The sequence below is a fragment of the Chroicocephalus ridibundus genome, chromosome 6 (genome assembly GCF_963924245.1).
Source record: "Chroicocephalus ridibundus chromosome 6, bChrRid1.1, whole genome shotgun sequence".
Lineage (NCBI taxonomy): Eukaryota > Metazoa > Chordata > Aves > Charadriiformes > Laridae > Chroicocephalus > Chroicocephalus ridibundus.
In genome coordinates this window covers 46,360,663-46,376,457 of record NC_086289.1, presented here as the reverse complement: position 1 = coordinate 46,376,457, position 15,795 = coordinate 46,360,663, and the positions used below count along the sequence as shown (strand labels likewise).

Sequence of the window (15,795 nt, the reverse complement as noted above, 5' to 3'; positions counted from 1 at the left end):
TATCGCTTAAGTATACTGACAAATAACGTAAACTCTCCATTTTGCCTGGCACTGAATTATTTATGCCTGACACTATTTTGGGGTTTATTTGTAATGTGCACACTAACAACAAATGATCATTAGTTTCTTTAATTCTTCCCGCTCACTGCAATGTCTCACAGAATGTCCTCCTTGATATGATCCTTTGGAAGGTTGTGTTCAATCGAGACAAACAAGGAGAATATCGCCTCACCATACCCCAGCCGCCTCAGGTTGGAGACTAGTATTTTGCTGTCATCATTTAAGTGCATGCTGATTAATTCAGTTTTGGGGTTTTTTATGATTTATAAGTGTCTGTTGCCTTATCTTAAGTTTAAGACTGTTTAAATTAGATTTCTGTAACTTGAATATTAACAGGAAAGTCTTCTGGTTTTATATTTTTCTCCTTGTTGACACTTAAAGAATTTAGCTCTGTATACAAGAACTGCAAAGCAAATGCAGAGGATTTTAAGACTTTTTTCACTTTATCTTCAGTTTTCGTATTAGCAAATTTTATTTGTGTTGTCACAAGTTAGCATGCTAGAACTGGAGAACGTCTTGATTTGCTTGGAAGAATTGCTGATGCTGGATCCTAATCCAGTTCTTCATTACATCAATTTGGTTTAGGGTTTTAGAACACTGTCTCATGAGAGTAAAAATTTACAGTATGTATTAATGAAACAAAATAAAATGTCAAATGAAGTATGTTATTACTACCTCAGGTGGTTTAGGAGACTGAAGGATTTAGCTTCTGTTTTTCAGGTGACCATGAATCTTGATCTGGTCTGCCCTTCTGCCATTAATACGGGAAGGAAATCTATGCGAATCCCATAAAAAAAAAAAAAAAAAAAAAAAAAAAAAAAAAAAAAAAAAAAAAGCTTTTTCTCTTTAAGCCTGTCGACTTACTACTTTCAGCTGGCTGTACATTTGTTCTTGTTAAAATTACAAGGGTTTATTTCTCAGTATTAAATTTTGTTAAATGTATTCACTTCAGATTTACATCTGTCCTTTTGAGGCTGTTCAAGAAAACATTGCTTTGTGTTCACCCTGAAGAGCGGTGGTTGTGCTTAAGGCTCATGTTTGGTTCAGTTCCCCCATTGATAGAAATTCAGACCATAAAGAGAACCATAGAATATATGTCCAGGTGCTCTGAGACATGAGAGGGATCTAGTCTTGAGAATGAGAAATGGTGCGTCTCTTCTCCAGCTAGTTAAGTTACATGCATTTGGGATGGGGAGAGGAAAAATAGGAAGGAAGGCTTACGTTCAATAATTTGTGTCTGTTTTAATAATTTTTAATACCTTTAGGACTTAGGTTTCACAGTATTGGCACGTTAAATACTGCCACTTGTGGCTGGCTGGCTGCCTTTAGTTAAACAATTCATTGCTTAAAAAGTGTTTTGAGACTCTGGGAATTTGACTGCTTTTTCTAGACCAGGCTTTCATTCTTCAATAGTAACATCACTTAATGGTGCCTGTTAGACCTGTGTTTATCAAAACTAATATAAAATATGCATAAAAGCTGTTGGTGACCTTAGATGTTAGGATAATGTGGATGGTTTTTTTACTGTTTTTTTTTAAATGTCATTGGTACCATAGTATAGAAGAGATGACACAACAAAAGAGTTTCTTTACTACACTTTCTAGGTCCAATGTGACAATGGCATAGCAAATCAGAAACAAATATGGTAGTTTTTCTTCTAGCAATTGACTGTATTGGAAGTTATATTATTTCTTTTCTTATGGTAATCAAATTTTCAAATCTGTTCACTTCTGCAGGAGGCTGTGGATCGCTGTGGAGTCTCTTTCCTTTCTTCCCTGTTTGGTTGCAGAGAGAAGACACCAAAAGCCAAGTATATGCATCTAGCTCAGGAACTGCTGGTTGATCCAGAATGGCCACCGAAACCCAGAACAACAACAGAAGCTAAAGTACCATCCCAAGGAAACGGATCATATCAAATCATCACTGTAACGTAACAGTGGATCTTGGTGGCATCTGTCTTTTAGTAGTATTCAGAAGAATGTAATTTTAAGGCTTTATTTGAAATTGCAGTATACTAAATGTCAAATTCTAATGCAGATATTTCCAACTGTTTTGTCTCTCTGAATACAAATTTCAGAGCCAGACATCTTATGGCTATACATTTTAAAAATGTAGGTTACCGTAGGCAGAACAAACATGATTGTGTTTCCTTCCACCTTCTTTCAAAATTTCATTATTCCTAAATGAGATGTATTTGAAGGTTTAAACTGCAGGGCAGTTAAAACAGGTTCACTTTATTTGCCTGGAGTATCTCAATCATTGTTCTAACCTGCTCACCTGGGCACGTGTTCATGTAAGCCCTATGATGTGATGGTTTCATGGTAATAATAGAGGCACATAATAACCTTGTCATCCTTTTTTTTTTTTTTTTATACTCACTGTTGAAAAGCTTTGTGCCTCAGAACGGTTCTAAAGTTTTGGTGTGTGTACCTCTAAGTTTGTCCCTACTAGTAAAGAGTGTTTCTAGGTGTAAAGTTTGGATTTTAAGTTTTAATTCTTTAGTCTGCCACAGCAGGAGCTGGGAATGCTATAAAAGCAGTATGCTCTGTCCTTAAGAAGAAAGCACATTGCTTTCAAGTGGGTTCTTGGCTTCCTTTCTAGCTAACCCTTAGGGCGGGCTTTGGTGGCCTCCAGTGGAGGGGGAGGCGTTTGGCTACACTCTGAAGTTTTTGGAGAAGGAAGGCTGGAGAATCTTAACACTTTCTTCTGTCTCATGCTTTAGTATACTTAGCTATGCATTCCTCCACAAACCTTGCTTTTTCTAGCAGAAGGATTGGATCATCCCTTTGTAGACCATGTTTTCTTTGTAATTCTTAAAATAATTTTCCTATATACCTTGAAGTAGTAAGGCCAGAGTTACTGCTGCAAGGGAAGTGGGGGGAGGAGGGAGGAATATTTTCACATGCCCACATGTGGGATTTGTGCATGTTAAGAACATTCGCATTTCAAAGAGTCTGCCAGTGTCTTAAGCACTATATGTAGCTGTATGAAACAAAATTAAGAGAAAATAGATGAGCTAAAAATCTGTCTTGCTGCAGAACTATAAGGCTTATGTGGATTTTATTTATTAAAAGAAGAATAAAAAATGCTTGCATCAACAATAATGCTGCTTAAGCACTTAGGGTAGCGATACATCATTTTGCCATTAGGCGGTGTCAAAACACAAGGCCACTAGAACAATAGAACTGCAAAGATGTAGGGGCAGGCATCATCTTCGCATGCAAAGCTTAAAACTTTTTTTTTTTTTAACCACAAATTAATTATCTCCAAACCATCTTCAACTTGCTAAACTGTCAGGAAAGTCTTCTTTAGTGTCTTTGGGGAAGATGATAAAAATAGTGAGTTTTGCTCGGTCTGTTTTGACCAGATGCGACTGACTGGTTCGCACACCTCCAGGCTTTGGGAGGGGATCTGGAGAAGTCACGATCCTGTAGAGATCCTTTAGAGAAGGAAGTCAGGTCCTTTGGAATAGTTGTGGAAGGAGGGCCCCAAACTCCCTGGCCAGCTGGGATTAGTGTGAATTGTGTGTATTCTGATGATGGAATTTGAAGCGGTTTTTTTAAATTCCTGTGGAGATGATTCCATTCCAGCATTGTTTTAATAAGGGGATTTTTTTTTCAGGTTGGGCCTCATTCCCTTGTGCTGCTCTATAAGGCAGTACGGGCAGTGTCCCCCACTACAGCCAGTGTCCCCTGCTGCTCACGTTATGGTTTCTGCAGTGTTGAATGTACTGTGCCAATGGGGAATTTAAAAATGGAGCTAAATGGTTTGGAAGACTTTTTCCTAGAACTTGGGTGTTTAAGTTACTAGCACTTGCTCCTCATAAATGTTATGCATGTGGTGTACTATCTCCTGTCCAGCTGTCAACTCTTTTCCTGTTTTTTTTTTTGTTGTTGTTTTTGAGAGGTGGAGCAAGAGGAAGAGGGAAGTGGGTTTCTTAGCATTCATTCAACAGAGCAATGTAAAAGTCGTATTATCCTGGCTTCTTAAGGTCATAAACATCGAACAACATCGGTAGCTTTTTAAGGGGTCCGCAACTGTGGATTTGGATAAACTTATTAATCATGAGCTTGAGTCAGTTGGCTAACTTCAGTCAATGTTGATTTTACAAAATCTTTGTAGCATGGAATAACTGATGAAGAATAATTCTTAGCAGCGTAAGTAGTATTCAAATTTAAAGAAAAATAATATTTTAGTTGAAAAATGTTGTGAAGCTATGCATCTGGACCTGGGAGCTGTGACTTATCCTTAAACACATAAGCTTTTGCTTTCCATTTCACTGACCATTTTAGCTTCGATGTTCCATGAGAAGTGACAGAAAATATTTGTGTCTCTCACTTTGATATGCTCTTGCTTAATACTTTCTCTAAAATCATAATTTCTTGCAGCTTCTCTGGTTTCTGAAGCTAGTCTTTCAGTCTTATTCTAGTTTATTAGACTTATCTAGAAAGCAAGGAGGAAACAGCTTATTAAGGTGGGCTTGTCTTTGGAGAGCATTTTGGGGAGCTCTTACTAAAACTGAAATTGCCAAGTATCTCCACTTGATTGAGTGACTAATGGGTCATGAGTCTCTTAAACTTGAATATTTTGCAAATGGGAGCTAGTTTTCTCAAGGTATGCCTTCCGAGTTAGTAAACGTTCTTGAGGTTGCCTGCTTGAGCTCTGACCTATTTGCTTCTGACGCTCAGTCAAGAATAATAAATCTGCTTTTCTGAGAATCCTTCTTGTTGTTGCAAGTTCAGCCACAAAATAAGCTTTTGCATCTTCTGCAATTATTGGGATTTATGCCTTCCTGCCCAAGAGCTGAGTTTGGCCACCTATAATTTTTCTCATTTTGAGCAGTTTAGTTTTTCTGGTTTTCAGAAATGCAGCAAACTAGATCTGCACTAGCATATTCAGTTTCTGCTTTGAAGTAAGATGAAATTCAGTTTGTAGTGAAAAGAATCTCTTCTAATGTTCATCTTGGAAGTCTAAATTCAGGTGAACAGACCAATTTAGTGATCTCCACTAGATACTTGGTAGACATTTTCTTCCTGCTGTATATTTTGGCCTTACATTGAGGAGTTTGATTTATTATTAAATTATTTGTTTATGCAGACTTTAATCTGTACGTATTTTACTTTGATGTATTAGGATTTGTAAATATTACTGATTTTTAAATATTATTTATGCACATACTTAAAGGACTGGTCTACCCAGAAAAGCAATTGCTAAATAATAAATGTTACTTTTTAGAAATAAATTGCAAGATCATTAAATTGTATATCCCTCAGGGTTATTTTTAAAGTGTTTTTTTCTCTTCCCTTCAGATTTAATTAGCAGTAACTCTTGTTTCATGTACTATAGAACTAAATCTACTGTAAAGAAAATGCTGCGAATAATGCTTGAGTAGAAGCGGCTAAAACACCCACAGAACTGACTGTCCATATTCATCATAACTTTAAATTGGAAACTCTTACTGTTGCACTTTTTAAAAGTTGTTGGATTTAAAATTCTATTTATTTTTTCTTTCTTCATGAAGGTTGTGCTGAACAGTCATCCCAAATTGGGTAAATAATCCTGTACTGTATATGTGTATACAGTATAATACTAAGCAGATGTGGAGTCCTTTTTATGCTGCACATTTTTAATGCTTATGTTGGTCATCACAAAATGAGAGAGCTAAAGTTCTGTAGGATTTCTCCCATGAAATTCTGAATTGTAAACTTAGGTTTTTGTATGTCTAAGGGAAAGCTGTGGGTTTTTGACAATTTTTAGAGTCTTGAATATGTTGATTTTATACAGTAAAGCTTCAGGTTTTTAAAGCTATTTTCAACAAACTGCAGCTTGTTTGATAATTATGTGAACCAGAAACTATTCAGTTTGTTATGAATTCCTCAAGCCGAACACAGATTAAAAAGTTCATCATTACAGCGCTCTCTAGAAGCTCAGCTTCCTTTTTATTTTTAAATCTGAAATGATACTACATCTTTGTATTTAAAAATATGTATTGCTGCTCTAGAATGGTACCCTGTTGTCAAGAGGCATACATAAATAACTGTACAATAGAATTGTAAATAGACTTGTAAATCATTTTTGTGACTGAAGCTCTTTGAAAATAAAATTAAAATGAACAGATATTTTAACTCTTTTCATTAGTTTCATGAAATTGTTTTTAATTGTTCTTTACACAGTTCCATCCAAAGCTTGTTGAAAAATACAGATTTACTCCCACTAATGTCACAGAATAATCCTAGAATGGTTTGGGTTGGAATGGACCTTAAAGACCATCTAGTTCCAACCCCCTGCCGTGGGCAGGGACACCTCCCACCAGACCAGGCTGCTCAAAGCCCCATCCAGCCTGGCCTTCAACACTTCATGGGTATGTTGTTCAGAGCCTCTGTATTTTTAAAGACGGCAATGGGGAAGTACGCATGCCATGTGTTGGCAGCGCGTATGACAGCGCTGCTGTTCTGCAGGGGGATAGTATTGACTGTTCTTTTACCTGGTGGCTTATAAGAGCCACTGCAAAGCCAGACCTTGTACGTGTGATAGCAGCTTGTTTCCATCTTCTGTTGTCCAGATATTCCTTCTGTTCTTTGATGCGTGGGAAGCATTATCTTGGAAAGACCCTTCGGCAAATGTTCCCAGTCGTGAGCTGGCAGTGTTGTTGCAATCACCTTTAGAAAAATCACACAGAAGTTAAGACACTTCTGTCCTGTTCCTCCCCTTCTGTTTAAACATTCACTGACAGAGCCCATGATTTTAAACTTGACGATAAGATGTTTAAAATACCTGGTTACTTCATTACAGAAACTTAATCTTTTAATTTCAAGCTAATGTTTTGAAAACTTTTCTCTCTTCAGAATCTTTCAGGCTTGAGGCTTTGTTGGCCTGTGACTACAGAAGACAAAGGAAAAACAGAAGCCAAATGTGTCAACCCTGGTTTGTTTAGCCAAAGGGTTAAGTGGATTCATTCCTTGCTCAAATTGCTTTGACTCCACTCCTGCAAGAAAGTAAAAGTCAGAGCAGCCTTGTGAAGGTACATCTCAATCACTTGGTGGTTTGAAGTAGATGTGTCCACTCCTTCAAAACCTAGTGCACCTGTGTAGCAGACCGCGGGTGAAACTGTCTAACAAATTTGAAATGTCTTTCTGATCATAATTCATGTTGAAATATAGATTTCTGACTCTAGCCAGATTTGCACTGGGGTGGTTGAAGCACATACTGTAATATCACTGTCAAAGAAGCTAGAAGTGGTTTTCTGTGCTGTTGCACGTGTGGCATCAGACTTTCTCCTGTGTTGTGAGTGGTCTCCAGTTCTACATTTGGAGTTACGTACAACCTCTGGAAGCTGGTTGCTTACACAACAAAGTGTGGGCAAAATCTGCTCTGAAGCTTAAAATATTCTTTGGCCTTTCACAGTAGTTACGCAAATAGGGGTGAAAGTGTTATCTAGAGGATGCGTTTTGCTGTTTTACTTCCCATTTAAAGTGCAGAATCATGGTGAAGCCTGATTGCCTGCTCTGCTCCTAGTAAGTTCCTCTAAAAAGCAGATAAGTTTCTAAGGTACAGTTCAAAATTCGTTTTTCATGGTAATATGAGTTTAGAAACTTGCAAGAAAGTAAGAAAGTGAAGCACCATAGTAAATGATACGTGTGCTCAGTATTCTATGAAACTAAGTCCAAAACTGATTTGTGACTTTTAACATATGAAAAGCATTAATGTATTGCTTTTGGCATCCCTTCACAGTCTGAGAAACATTAAGGGGGTTGTAGGAAGGGAAGGAGGCTGTAGACCGGATGGTAAATGACCAGCCAGGCTGGTGTTCTTTCTGGAATGCCAGGGGTCTCGTGTGAGGGTCTGAGAAAATTTTAGTACTTGGGAATAGGTAAGGATGACCTTTACGTGGACCTTACTGTATTTCCTACTATTAAAATCTTCAATTGTGGAAGTTTAAATTACTTCTTGAGAAAAATACTATTAGCAGCTTATGTTTGAGATCCACAGGATTATCCAGTTCCTGTGCCAGTCATACGCTTGTGGCCTTAATCTCTTGCATAGAATTTCTACCATTCCATTGTTTGTTTGTGAGCACTTCTGAGTGTCTGACCTTGCCTCCTTGAATACTCTCTTACCTTTTGTTATGAGACCAGGAAAGCAGGCGTCGCCAGTCTACAGTCTAGCATTAGCCTATTTCTTATTTTACAGACTGCAGTCATGCCCTTGGAGACTGCATTTGCAGCCGGTAGCGTAACAGTTTGGTGGCTTGGGTTTTTTTTTTTTTCCCCTCAGTTTGTTCTCTAGATTCATATCTCTCTCACCTTGCTGAATCCTGTAGTTCTGCTGAGGTCTTGGGTTGAGTTGGTGCAGGCTGAGATACCAGCCAGGGCTTGAAACAGAAATTTCTCAGTACGTGTCTGCCCTGTGTGGAGGGTTGTGCTTGAACGCCCCCCAGAAGCGTCTCAGCAGCCACCAGCTCCGCGTGTCATGGGCTGTAGGCTGAGGTACCTGCCCTGGGTGCGTGGGGATGTGCTCCTCATCGGCACGCTGAGGTGGGGAGAAGTAGGATCAGGGACAGGCTGGCTTATGAGTTTACTGAGGTGAAGGCATCGCTGGTTTATGGGAGATGGCGGGAAGGATTACTAGGAGGGTGAGATTCTCTGAAAGATTCTTGTTTGACATGGAAAAGCCCTTTGGAAGGGTGAGATCCCACAGCCTTTTTTTAGTAACTTTCTACAACTCTTTGGACTGTAAGCCCAGCGAGAGCTTGCTGTGTGGCACCATGTTGGTGGTAGTTGACACCACTAGATGCCGTGTCCTTCCCTTCCCAAGGAAGCGGTGCAGATTTTAACTGTCTTCAGTACTCTGAACCTAACCAATAGCATTTTTTTGTCTAAAGAACTCCCTTTTGCTTTTTTTTTGATGCAGCAGCTGTTTTTGATCCATGGTGGTGTGTTCTTGTCAGCAGTTCAGGCATGTGAGAGGCTCTGCTATCCCACCTGGCTTCCTTGAAGTGAGGAGCCTTCCTTGAAGGCTTTGTACCCATGACTGTCTGTGGGGTTGGTATGGGAGAGCTTCACCCTTGCCCCTGGAAAAGGGTTTGTTGGGAGGGAGCCCTCATCTCCCCCAGTGTTCCTGGTGCTGAAAACCAACATGGTGTCGGCTATTCCAGTTACGTCTGCAGAACTTGTCCAGATAATCCAGCGTTCCCAGCTGCTGCTTCTCCTTCTGACCAGCCAGGTGCTTGACTTCCAGGTTTCTGATACATTTGGACTTGCTGATTTCACTAGGGAAGTGTTTCTAAACTGTGGATTTCTGTTTGACTTGCTGTTTTAAATATTATCATTGTAGCTACAGCCATTGCCTTCCTGTTCCTTTTCTTGTTTGGAAATCCATACAACTTCCCAACTTCGTGGTATGTTTCATGCAGCTCTACGTTTATTGGTACAGCTTTCTAGCAAACCTCGTGGCTTTTCTTTCCTCTCATTTTGTCATATTTTTAATACCACTGTTAACTTAGTCTTGCGTTAAGCTGCTGAAATGAGACTCGTTGGTTATCAGAGGCTCGCTCCTGGCCTGTGCTACACGAGCTCTTGTGTGTTATTTCAGGCGACGTCAAAAATATCCTGTTTCTTCTTGTGTGTTCTTGGGCTGTTCCAAGAAGTGATCACTTGCAAATGCTGAGAGATGATTTAACAGAACTGTGTGCCGTTTTCCTTTTGGCCACTTAAAATATAGGACACCCTTTTTACCTCTATTATCTATTTTTGCAGGCTAAACTTTATTTTTAAACCTCAGATAACCTAAAATAAAAAAATATTGTGGGTGCAGGACCTTTTGATATATTTTTTTTTAAAAAGACTTTCAGTGTGTAACTTGGTATAATGCTATTCTGTTCAAATAAATACATGCCTTATGACTACTTAGAGTTTCATATGCTTTTATTATGCTTGACTAGTACAAATATAAATAAGGAATACTTGATTTACAAAAGAGCTTTATCTGTACTTGGCAGTGTAAGCTGAGCACCTTAGAAATATTTGCAGTCAACAGTAATGGAGATTTTTGAAGTTTGCTTTCAAGCCAAGGGAAATTTTGCATACATTTGCAGGTTTTGTGATATATCCACACAACTTTGTTGTCTATTAATTCATTAACTACTTGTGATCAAATCCTGACTCTCTCTTATCTCTTGTAACAGCTCATGTTTCTGGCACTTCAACAAGGATGTTGATGTTTTGTTTGTCGGTGGTGATCAAGCTTTTCTTCCAGCTGGATGCATCTGTTTGCCCCAAGAAATGTGAGTGCTCTTCAAAAAATGCAATTCACTGCTCTGGTCCCCACATAAAAGACCTGGAATCGTTAAATCTGCCTTGTAACGTGACAGAAATTCACATAACGGACACCGACGTAACATACGTGCAAGATGTTTTTGCTAGGATGGTGGAACTGCAGCATCTTATCTTGTCTTCAAACAACATCTCTCTGATATCACCAGGGGCTTTTAAAGGCTTGAGAAGGCTAAAAGCCCTCAAACTGCTAGATAATAAGCTGGTTGAACTTCCTCCAGGAGTGTTTGATGACATGGTACAGCTTCAGCAGTTGATCGTTGAAAATAACAGGTTGAAATCCATCGAAGAAAATCTGTTTGACAAACTAGCTAGTTTGGAGGAGGTTTTCTTGAACAAAAACCAACTAACAGCACTTCCTAGTGGTGTGCTGAAGAAACTTGCCAAACTCAAAGTACTGAACTTGTCAAGAAATTGTTTGGCAGCACTTCCCAGAAATATATTTAGTGCGTTAGCCAGGCTTGAGAAGCTGATGTTGTATTTTAACAGGCTGTCTTCAATAGAGTCTGGGATGTTTGATAGCCTGAAGGAGCTGCTGGAACTCTTCCTGCATTCCAATAACATCCAGTCCATCGCCCCTGATGCGTTTCATTGTCTTCGTAAACTGAGAAGCCTAACGCTCTCCAGAAACAGGCTTGAGGCTTTGCCTCCTGGACTCTTTCTGCATTTGCATGACCTGTCTAAATTGACCTTGTACAGGAACCCACTCAAGTCTCTTCCAGAAGTATTGTTTGGAGAAATGAGGCACCTTGGTAGCCTGTGGCTGTATCACACAAAGCTCTCAACAGTACCAGATTTTGTGTTCAGTAACTTGACAAATTTGGAGCTGCTTGTGCTAAGTTTTAATCCAGAGCTTAGTGTTCTTCCCAAGAATGTATTCAGTGGTCTGAATGAACTGCAAGGCCTTTCTCTGCATACAAATAATATTTCCAGTCTGCCAGAGGGCATCTTCCTGAGCCTTCAGAAACTGCAGAACATTTCACTTCACGATACGAGGCTTGAGGTTCTTCCTAGAAACCTCTTTCATAATCTCAAGCACCTTCAGAAAGTTTACCTCAATAGTACGAAGCTGCAGTCTCTTCCTGGAGATTTCTTTACTGCTTTACCCGAGCTGCAAGAAGTCGTCCTTGATGACAACCCTTGGAAATGCGATTGCCAAATTCTTGGCTTCCGAGAGTGGCTCCAGAAGAGCATGGAGATAGTTAAAAACACTCCATCCCTAATGTGTGACAGCCCGCTGGCCCTACAGAATATTTCTCTCGTGGCTCTAACAGATGATCACCTGCAGTGCCCGCCAACCACAGCCATTACATACCACATGTTCAGCTCAACCTATTCCCAGGCTTCGACTGCTCTTGTGACGGAGCACTTAGCATCATCTTGGGAGACTGCTGTAACAGCGGTGTCCGACACGGCTACCAGCACACCCACATCGGTTCCTCTTGCAGCTCCAGACTTTACCTATTCCCATGCTGAAGATGTTGGACAGCCTAGGTTTCATTTCTCAGATGTTCCAATCCAAACTTCTCCCAGTGTCATAGTAGAAACCAACAGTGTCAGAGGAACAGATTTAACTACTCTTGCCCAGTGGGATGAGCTGCCAGCCCGCAGGAGTGCTAACCCCAATTTTAATGCCAGAGTTTCTTATTGTCAGCTATTTTTGTGCCTTCACAGTTTGATTTTAGCACTCCAGACCGTAACCATTGTACTCGGTCTGTATGTGATGGGTAAAACCAGGCAACTCTTGCACTCCAGGAATGCTCCTGCTCAGCCTGTAGTTCTGATACATTTTTTTAAGAAGATGGAGAATACCAGCCAAAGAGAGGATTAGAAGCACTGTTTTGGATGCGTTTCAAGCATTTGAGCGGTTGACACTTGATTCGGATATGGATTACAAGTCTTTATAGCAAGAACCATAAAGACCTTGTCTTTACAGCGTAATGAAAATGTGCTTTTATGTACCTTACAGTGTTTGCCAAAAGTGATTGTAGTCACTGTATATTGCTACAGCGCTTGGTGCATGAACCCAGAGGGAGCTGAAGGAAAATCTGTGGTCACTTCTATGTGTGTGTTACTATTTTCCTGCCTGGGGCTGCAGCCCCGTCCCTCCAGACACCACCTGCTCCGATGGAAGTGGCACCAACACAGGGAAGCCTACATAGGAACGCTGCTTCAGCTGTGCTTTAAAGGCTGCCCGTACTACTCCAAATGCTATTATGCCTTGTACTGCCTGCAATGTTTTGTCTCCTTATTAAGAAAATAAATGGGTTTTTTTGGGAGGAGATGCTGGAAAAGACCTTTTAAAAATGGGAGTGGGGGCAGAATGATGTGGTGCCAAGTGTCTTAGTTTTTGCTTTCTGTCCTCAGCCTGTTTCCAGGACATGGCAGGAGGAAGGAGTACCATTTAAAGTTAACAGTGCTTTCCTTTAGCTTAACCAGAGCAAGATGAGTAAGACGATGGTTGAGGAAGTACAATCTTCATGTATTTTGTAGTTTGTTTGGTTTTTTTGGAGTCTTTGTAACATTACTACAACTCTGAATTTGAAGTAACCACTTTTGTCCTTAAACTTTGACCAGTGGTCTGAAAAGCAAGGTCTTGAAACCGGAGCACCAGGCAGATGCCCAGGACTGATGCTTAGCTCCAGAGAAGCATCTTTGGTTTGAGAGCTGGTCTCGGCTGAGCTGGGAGAGACGGGGATGATCTCTCCTGGGCTTGGCTGGCAAAACACGGGTGTGCAGCAAAGTGGGAGGGAACCTGCCTGAAGTGAGGGCCCTGAAATGCTGCCACCTTTTTTGAAGTTTGCTGGGGAACATGTGTGTATCTGTCAAATTTCAGTGTGCAGTGCCATATTCAGTCACAGTCGGTCCCAGTACATTTTACCTTTTGTTATTCCATAGTACTGCTCCCTGCCTTGCAGCCCTTTCAAGTGTTGGCATGCGAATGCAGCTCCGAGTGTGGGGTTTAGTCTTCACGTTGAAATGTTTTTGAATATTTTGATTGCTGTGAATCTTTTAGTTTATAAGTAGACTGATAGCTGTCAGACTGCGCATGCTACTTTGGTGGCTCTTGGATTTAACTGTTAGTTTTATCTTAATTGCGTGACTTAGTTCGTTCTTAAAAGCTCTGATGTGCTCAAAAGCCTAGGGCTGGGTTAAAGAGCCCCTGGATGTGGTTCTGTGGCTGCTCAGGTATAGAGAACCTATATTCTGAGTCTTTTTGTAGCCTTAATGACTTTCTAACCATCAAAATCTTTTCTGGGTGGCTGTGAAATGGCACCTTACAAGCCTGAAGTGAGGAGAGCTTGCAGTGTGTTTTGGGGGTGTTCCCTGTTGCGGGCTACTCTAGGTGATGAGAATAAACCGTGGACTGCTTTGTTTCAGGGTGCTCTGCTGCTGGACTTGAATTCCTCTTCTAGGCTGTGAAAAGAGGCAATGTGCTTCTGTGGTGTTAAATAACCCTTGTCTTGCGGGTGAGGTTTAACAAAATTTAGCAAGCCCAGCTAAATTGTAGTTAGAGCCATCTCTAAAGAAGCAGAAATACAGGTCACTACAGCTGGTGCAGAGCAAACTGGGACTGGATTCACAAACAGAAGCTCCAGAATATTTATGGCAGTATCTTTGAGAGAAGCACAAAACCGACACGAAGCTTTCGTGGTGGTGGTTCTGGGCTGTTACATGCTGGTGCTTTAAAGGAGGCAGTTGTGACAAATTTAGGTTCTTGGACAGCTGTAATGACCACTTAGTGCTGTGCCAGCTCCAGCGCCGTCGTATCGGTGCCACGCAAGCATCTGCTCGCTGCAGGCAGGAGACAAGGATAATCTGGACTAACGAGGGAATTGCTTTACAAACCCTGCTGGTTATTGTTTGCCTCAGTGAGGCACTGAAGAAGTGGGCTCATGGCTACAGGCACTCGGATGCACACTGTCTGATTGCAAAGAAAAACCAGCCATTCTGTTGCCGTATGGGTGTACAACACCCTTGATGCCCGACCTCTGGAAGAGCACGGGGTGAGCAGCTGCTGCCATCTTTGTGAGCCCTCCTTTGGCCGCCCTGGCCCTGCAGTGGGGCCGGCTGGGCCTGCACGGCTCCTTTGGCTCCCGCTGGGCAGTGGCTGAGCTCTGGCACGTGGGGGCTTTGGCTCCTGGCCGCGCACAGCCAAGTGCTGGGAGGAGGAGGATGATGATTCCTCTTTACATGCCGTCATCGGGCTTTCCCTGTGCCTGAGCCAGACGGGGAAGTGAAGTCAGCAGACAACAAAAGGCTGGAGCAATAAGGGCCTGGGGTGTTCTACTAACTCTTCCTATGAGGTGTCCTGTTTTCAGCTGCCTCTGACTCATTGCTTGTTGCCCAGCAGAGCTCAGCCCTTCCTGCAAAACTCCCTGGCCTGGAAAATCCAAGGATGTCCTTATTTATATCCCGTCTCCGTTTTGCTCTGTCTGCAGGTCAGCATGACGGTGGCTGTGGCAGTGGGAAGGCCTCCTCAGACCCTCTCTCTGGCCAGCATTGCCGTGCTGCTGTCTCACAGCACACATGGCTTACCGTCACCAGTTGTATTGGCTAGGTTTTTCCTGGTCCCTGCAGCCCATGCCTCCATGATCTACTGCCCAGCCTTCACCACCAGGCTGGGCTTGGGGGGACAGTGGGCTGGAAAAACGTGGAGGTATCTAATCCCTGGTCCAGGGGGTCCCTGCTGCTGGGGAAAGGGTGGATGCAAAGCATATCTGCGCTCGGTGGCTGGGGATCGGCTCCACATCCTTGGCTCCTGTACGGGATGCCGAGTCCTGGTTAAGAGCCCTCCATGTTAACCAGACCTCTGAGTCCAGGAGCTGCCTCTGGTGCCACATCCTAGTCAGGAGCACTTTGGGTATGTCACCAGTGCAGCCGAGCCAAGGGTCTTCTGTAACTCCCTGGGTTTCCTCAAACGCTTCTTTCTGTGGCAGTTGCTCCTGCTCTCTCTGCTTTAGGAAATCCTGGAGCAGTGGGAGCTCTGACCTCCTGTGCGGGGCCATGGAGTACACAGTGTGTTTCCAGCCTGATGTCACTGCAGGTGCCGCTCTCCTTTGCTTGTCAGGGCTTCAATGCACAGAATCCCCGAAGAGCCCGGTGATGAGGAGGGAATGAACTGTTGCCCTAAGTGCCAGCAGCTCTCTGCCTGCAGGAACCCCTCCAAGCCTCCAGCACCCACGGCCTGTGCTTGTGTCTCTGGTGTCCCTGCCCTTTCCTTCTCACCTCTGCCACATGCGGCCAGTAGCTGCTGGAGGGCCCTTGCCGCTGCTGGCAGAGGGGAGCAAGCTCAGGTAGGTGCCTACTAAAAGCAGCTCAGCCCTCTAGCACACAGCAGCAAGACGGGAGCCTGCACCTCGGATCTTCCCTCTCCTGGTGGGAAAGAGAAGCCGGGTGATGG

General features: G+C 42.2%; 2 protein-coding genes across 4 annotated transcripts in view; both read left to right on the top strand.

Annotated features, from left to right (window-relative positions):
• ATP13A3 (ATPase 13A3) overlaps positions 1–6,171 on the top strand; it is a 61,428-nt gene extending 55,257 nt beyond the window's left edge. The window contains exons 33-34 of one of the 2 annotated variants that reach the window (XM_063337995.1): positions 162–251; positions 1,797–6,171. In XM_063337995.1, coding sequence (XP_063194065.1) covers positions 162–251; positions 1,797–1,994 — 288 coding nt within the window. In that variant the 3' untranslated portion in view covers positions 1,995–6,171. The remainder of the gene's footprint in view (positions 1–161; positions 252–1,796) is intronic. The other variant, XM_063337996.1, reaches the window with a different exon arrangement.
• A 775-nt stretch (positions 6,172–6,946) lies between these two features.
• Positions 6,947–12,696, top strand: LOC134517008 (platelet glycoprotein V-like). Of its 2 annotated transcripts, none has more exons than XM_063337998.1 (2): positions 6,947–7,081; positions 10,244–12,696. In XM_063337998.1, exon 2 carries the CDS (start codon positions 10,270–10,272, stop codon positions 12,220–12,222), a length of 1,953 nt encoding a protein of 650 aa, XP_063194068.1. In that variant the 5' UTR covers positions 6,947–7,081; positions 10,244–10,269; the 3' UTR covers positions 12,223–12,696. The 2 variants fall into 2 exon arrangements, with proteins under 2 accessions (XP_063194068.1, XP_063194067.1); XM_063337997.1 differs by lacking the exon at positions 6,947–7,081 and adding an exon at positions 8,356–9,282.
• Positions 12,697–15,795: the final 3,099 nt, after the last annotated feature.

Excerpts from the sequence above, each read along its gene's own strand:
- LOC134517008 (XM_063337997.1), top strand. The coding sequence starts at position 9,087 with ATGACTGTCTGTGGGGTTGGTATGGGAGAGCTTCACCCTTGCCCCTGG. Across the intron at positions 9,283-10,243 it reads TTCTCCTTCTGACCAGCCAG|CTCATGTTTCTGGCACTTCA; the intron begins GTGCTTGACTTC and ends CTCTTGTAACAG.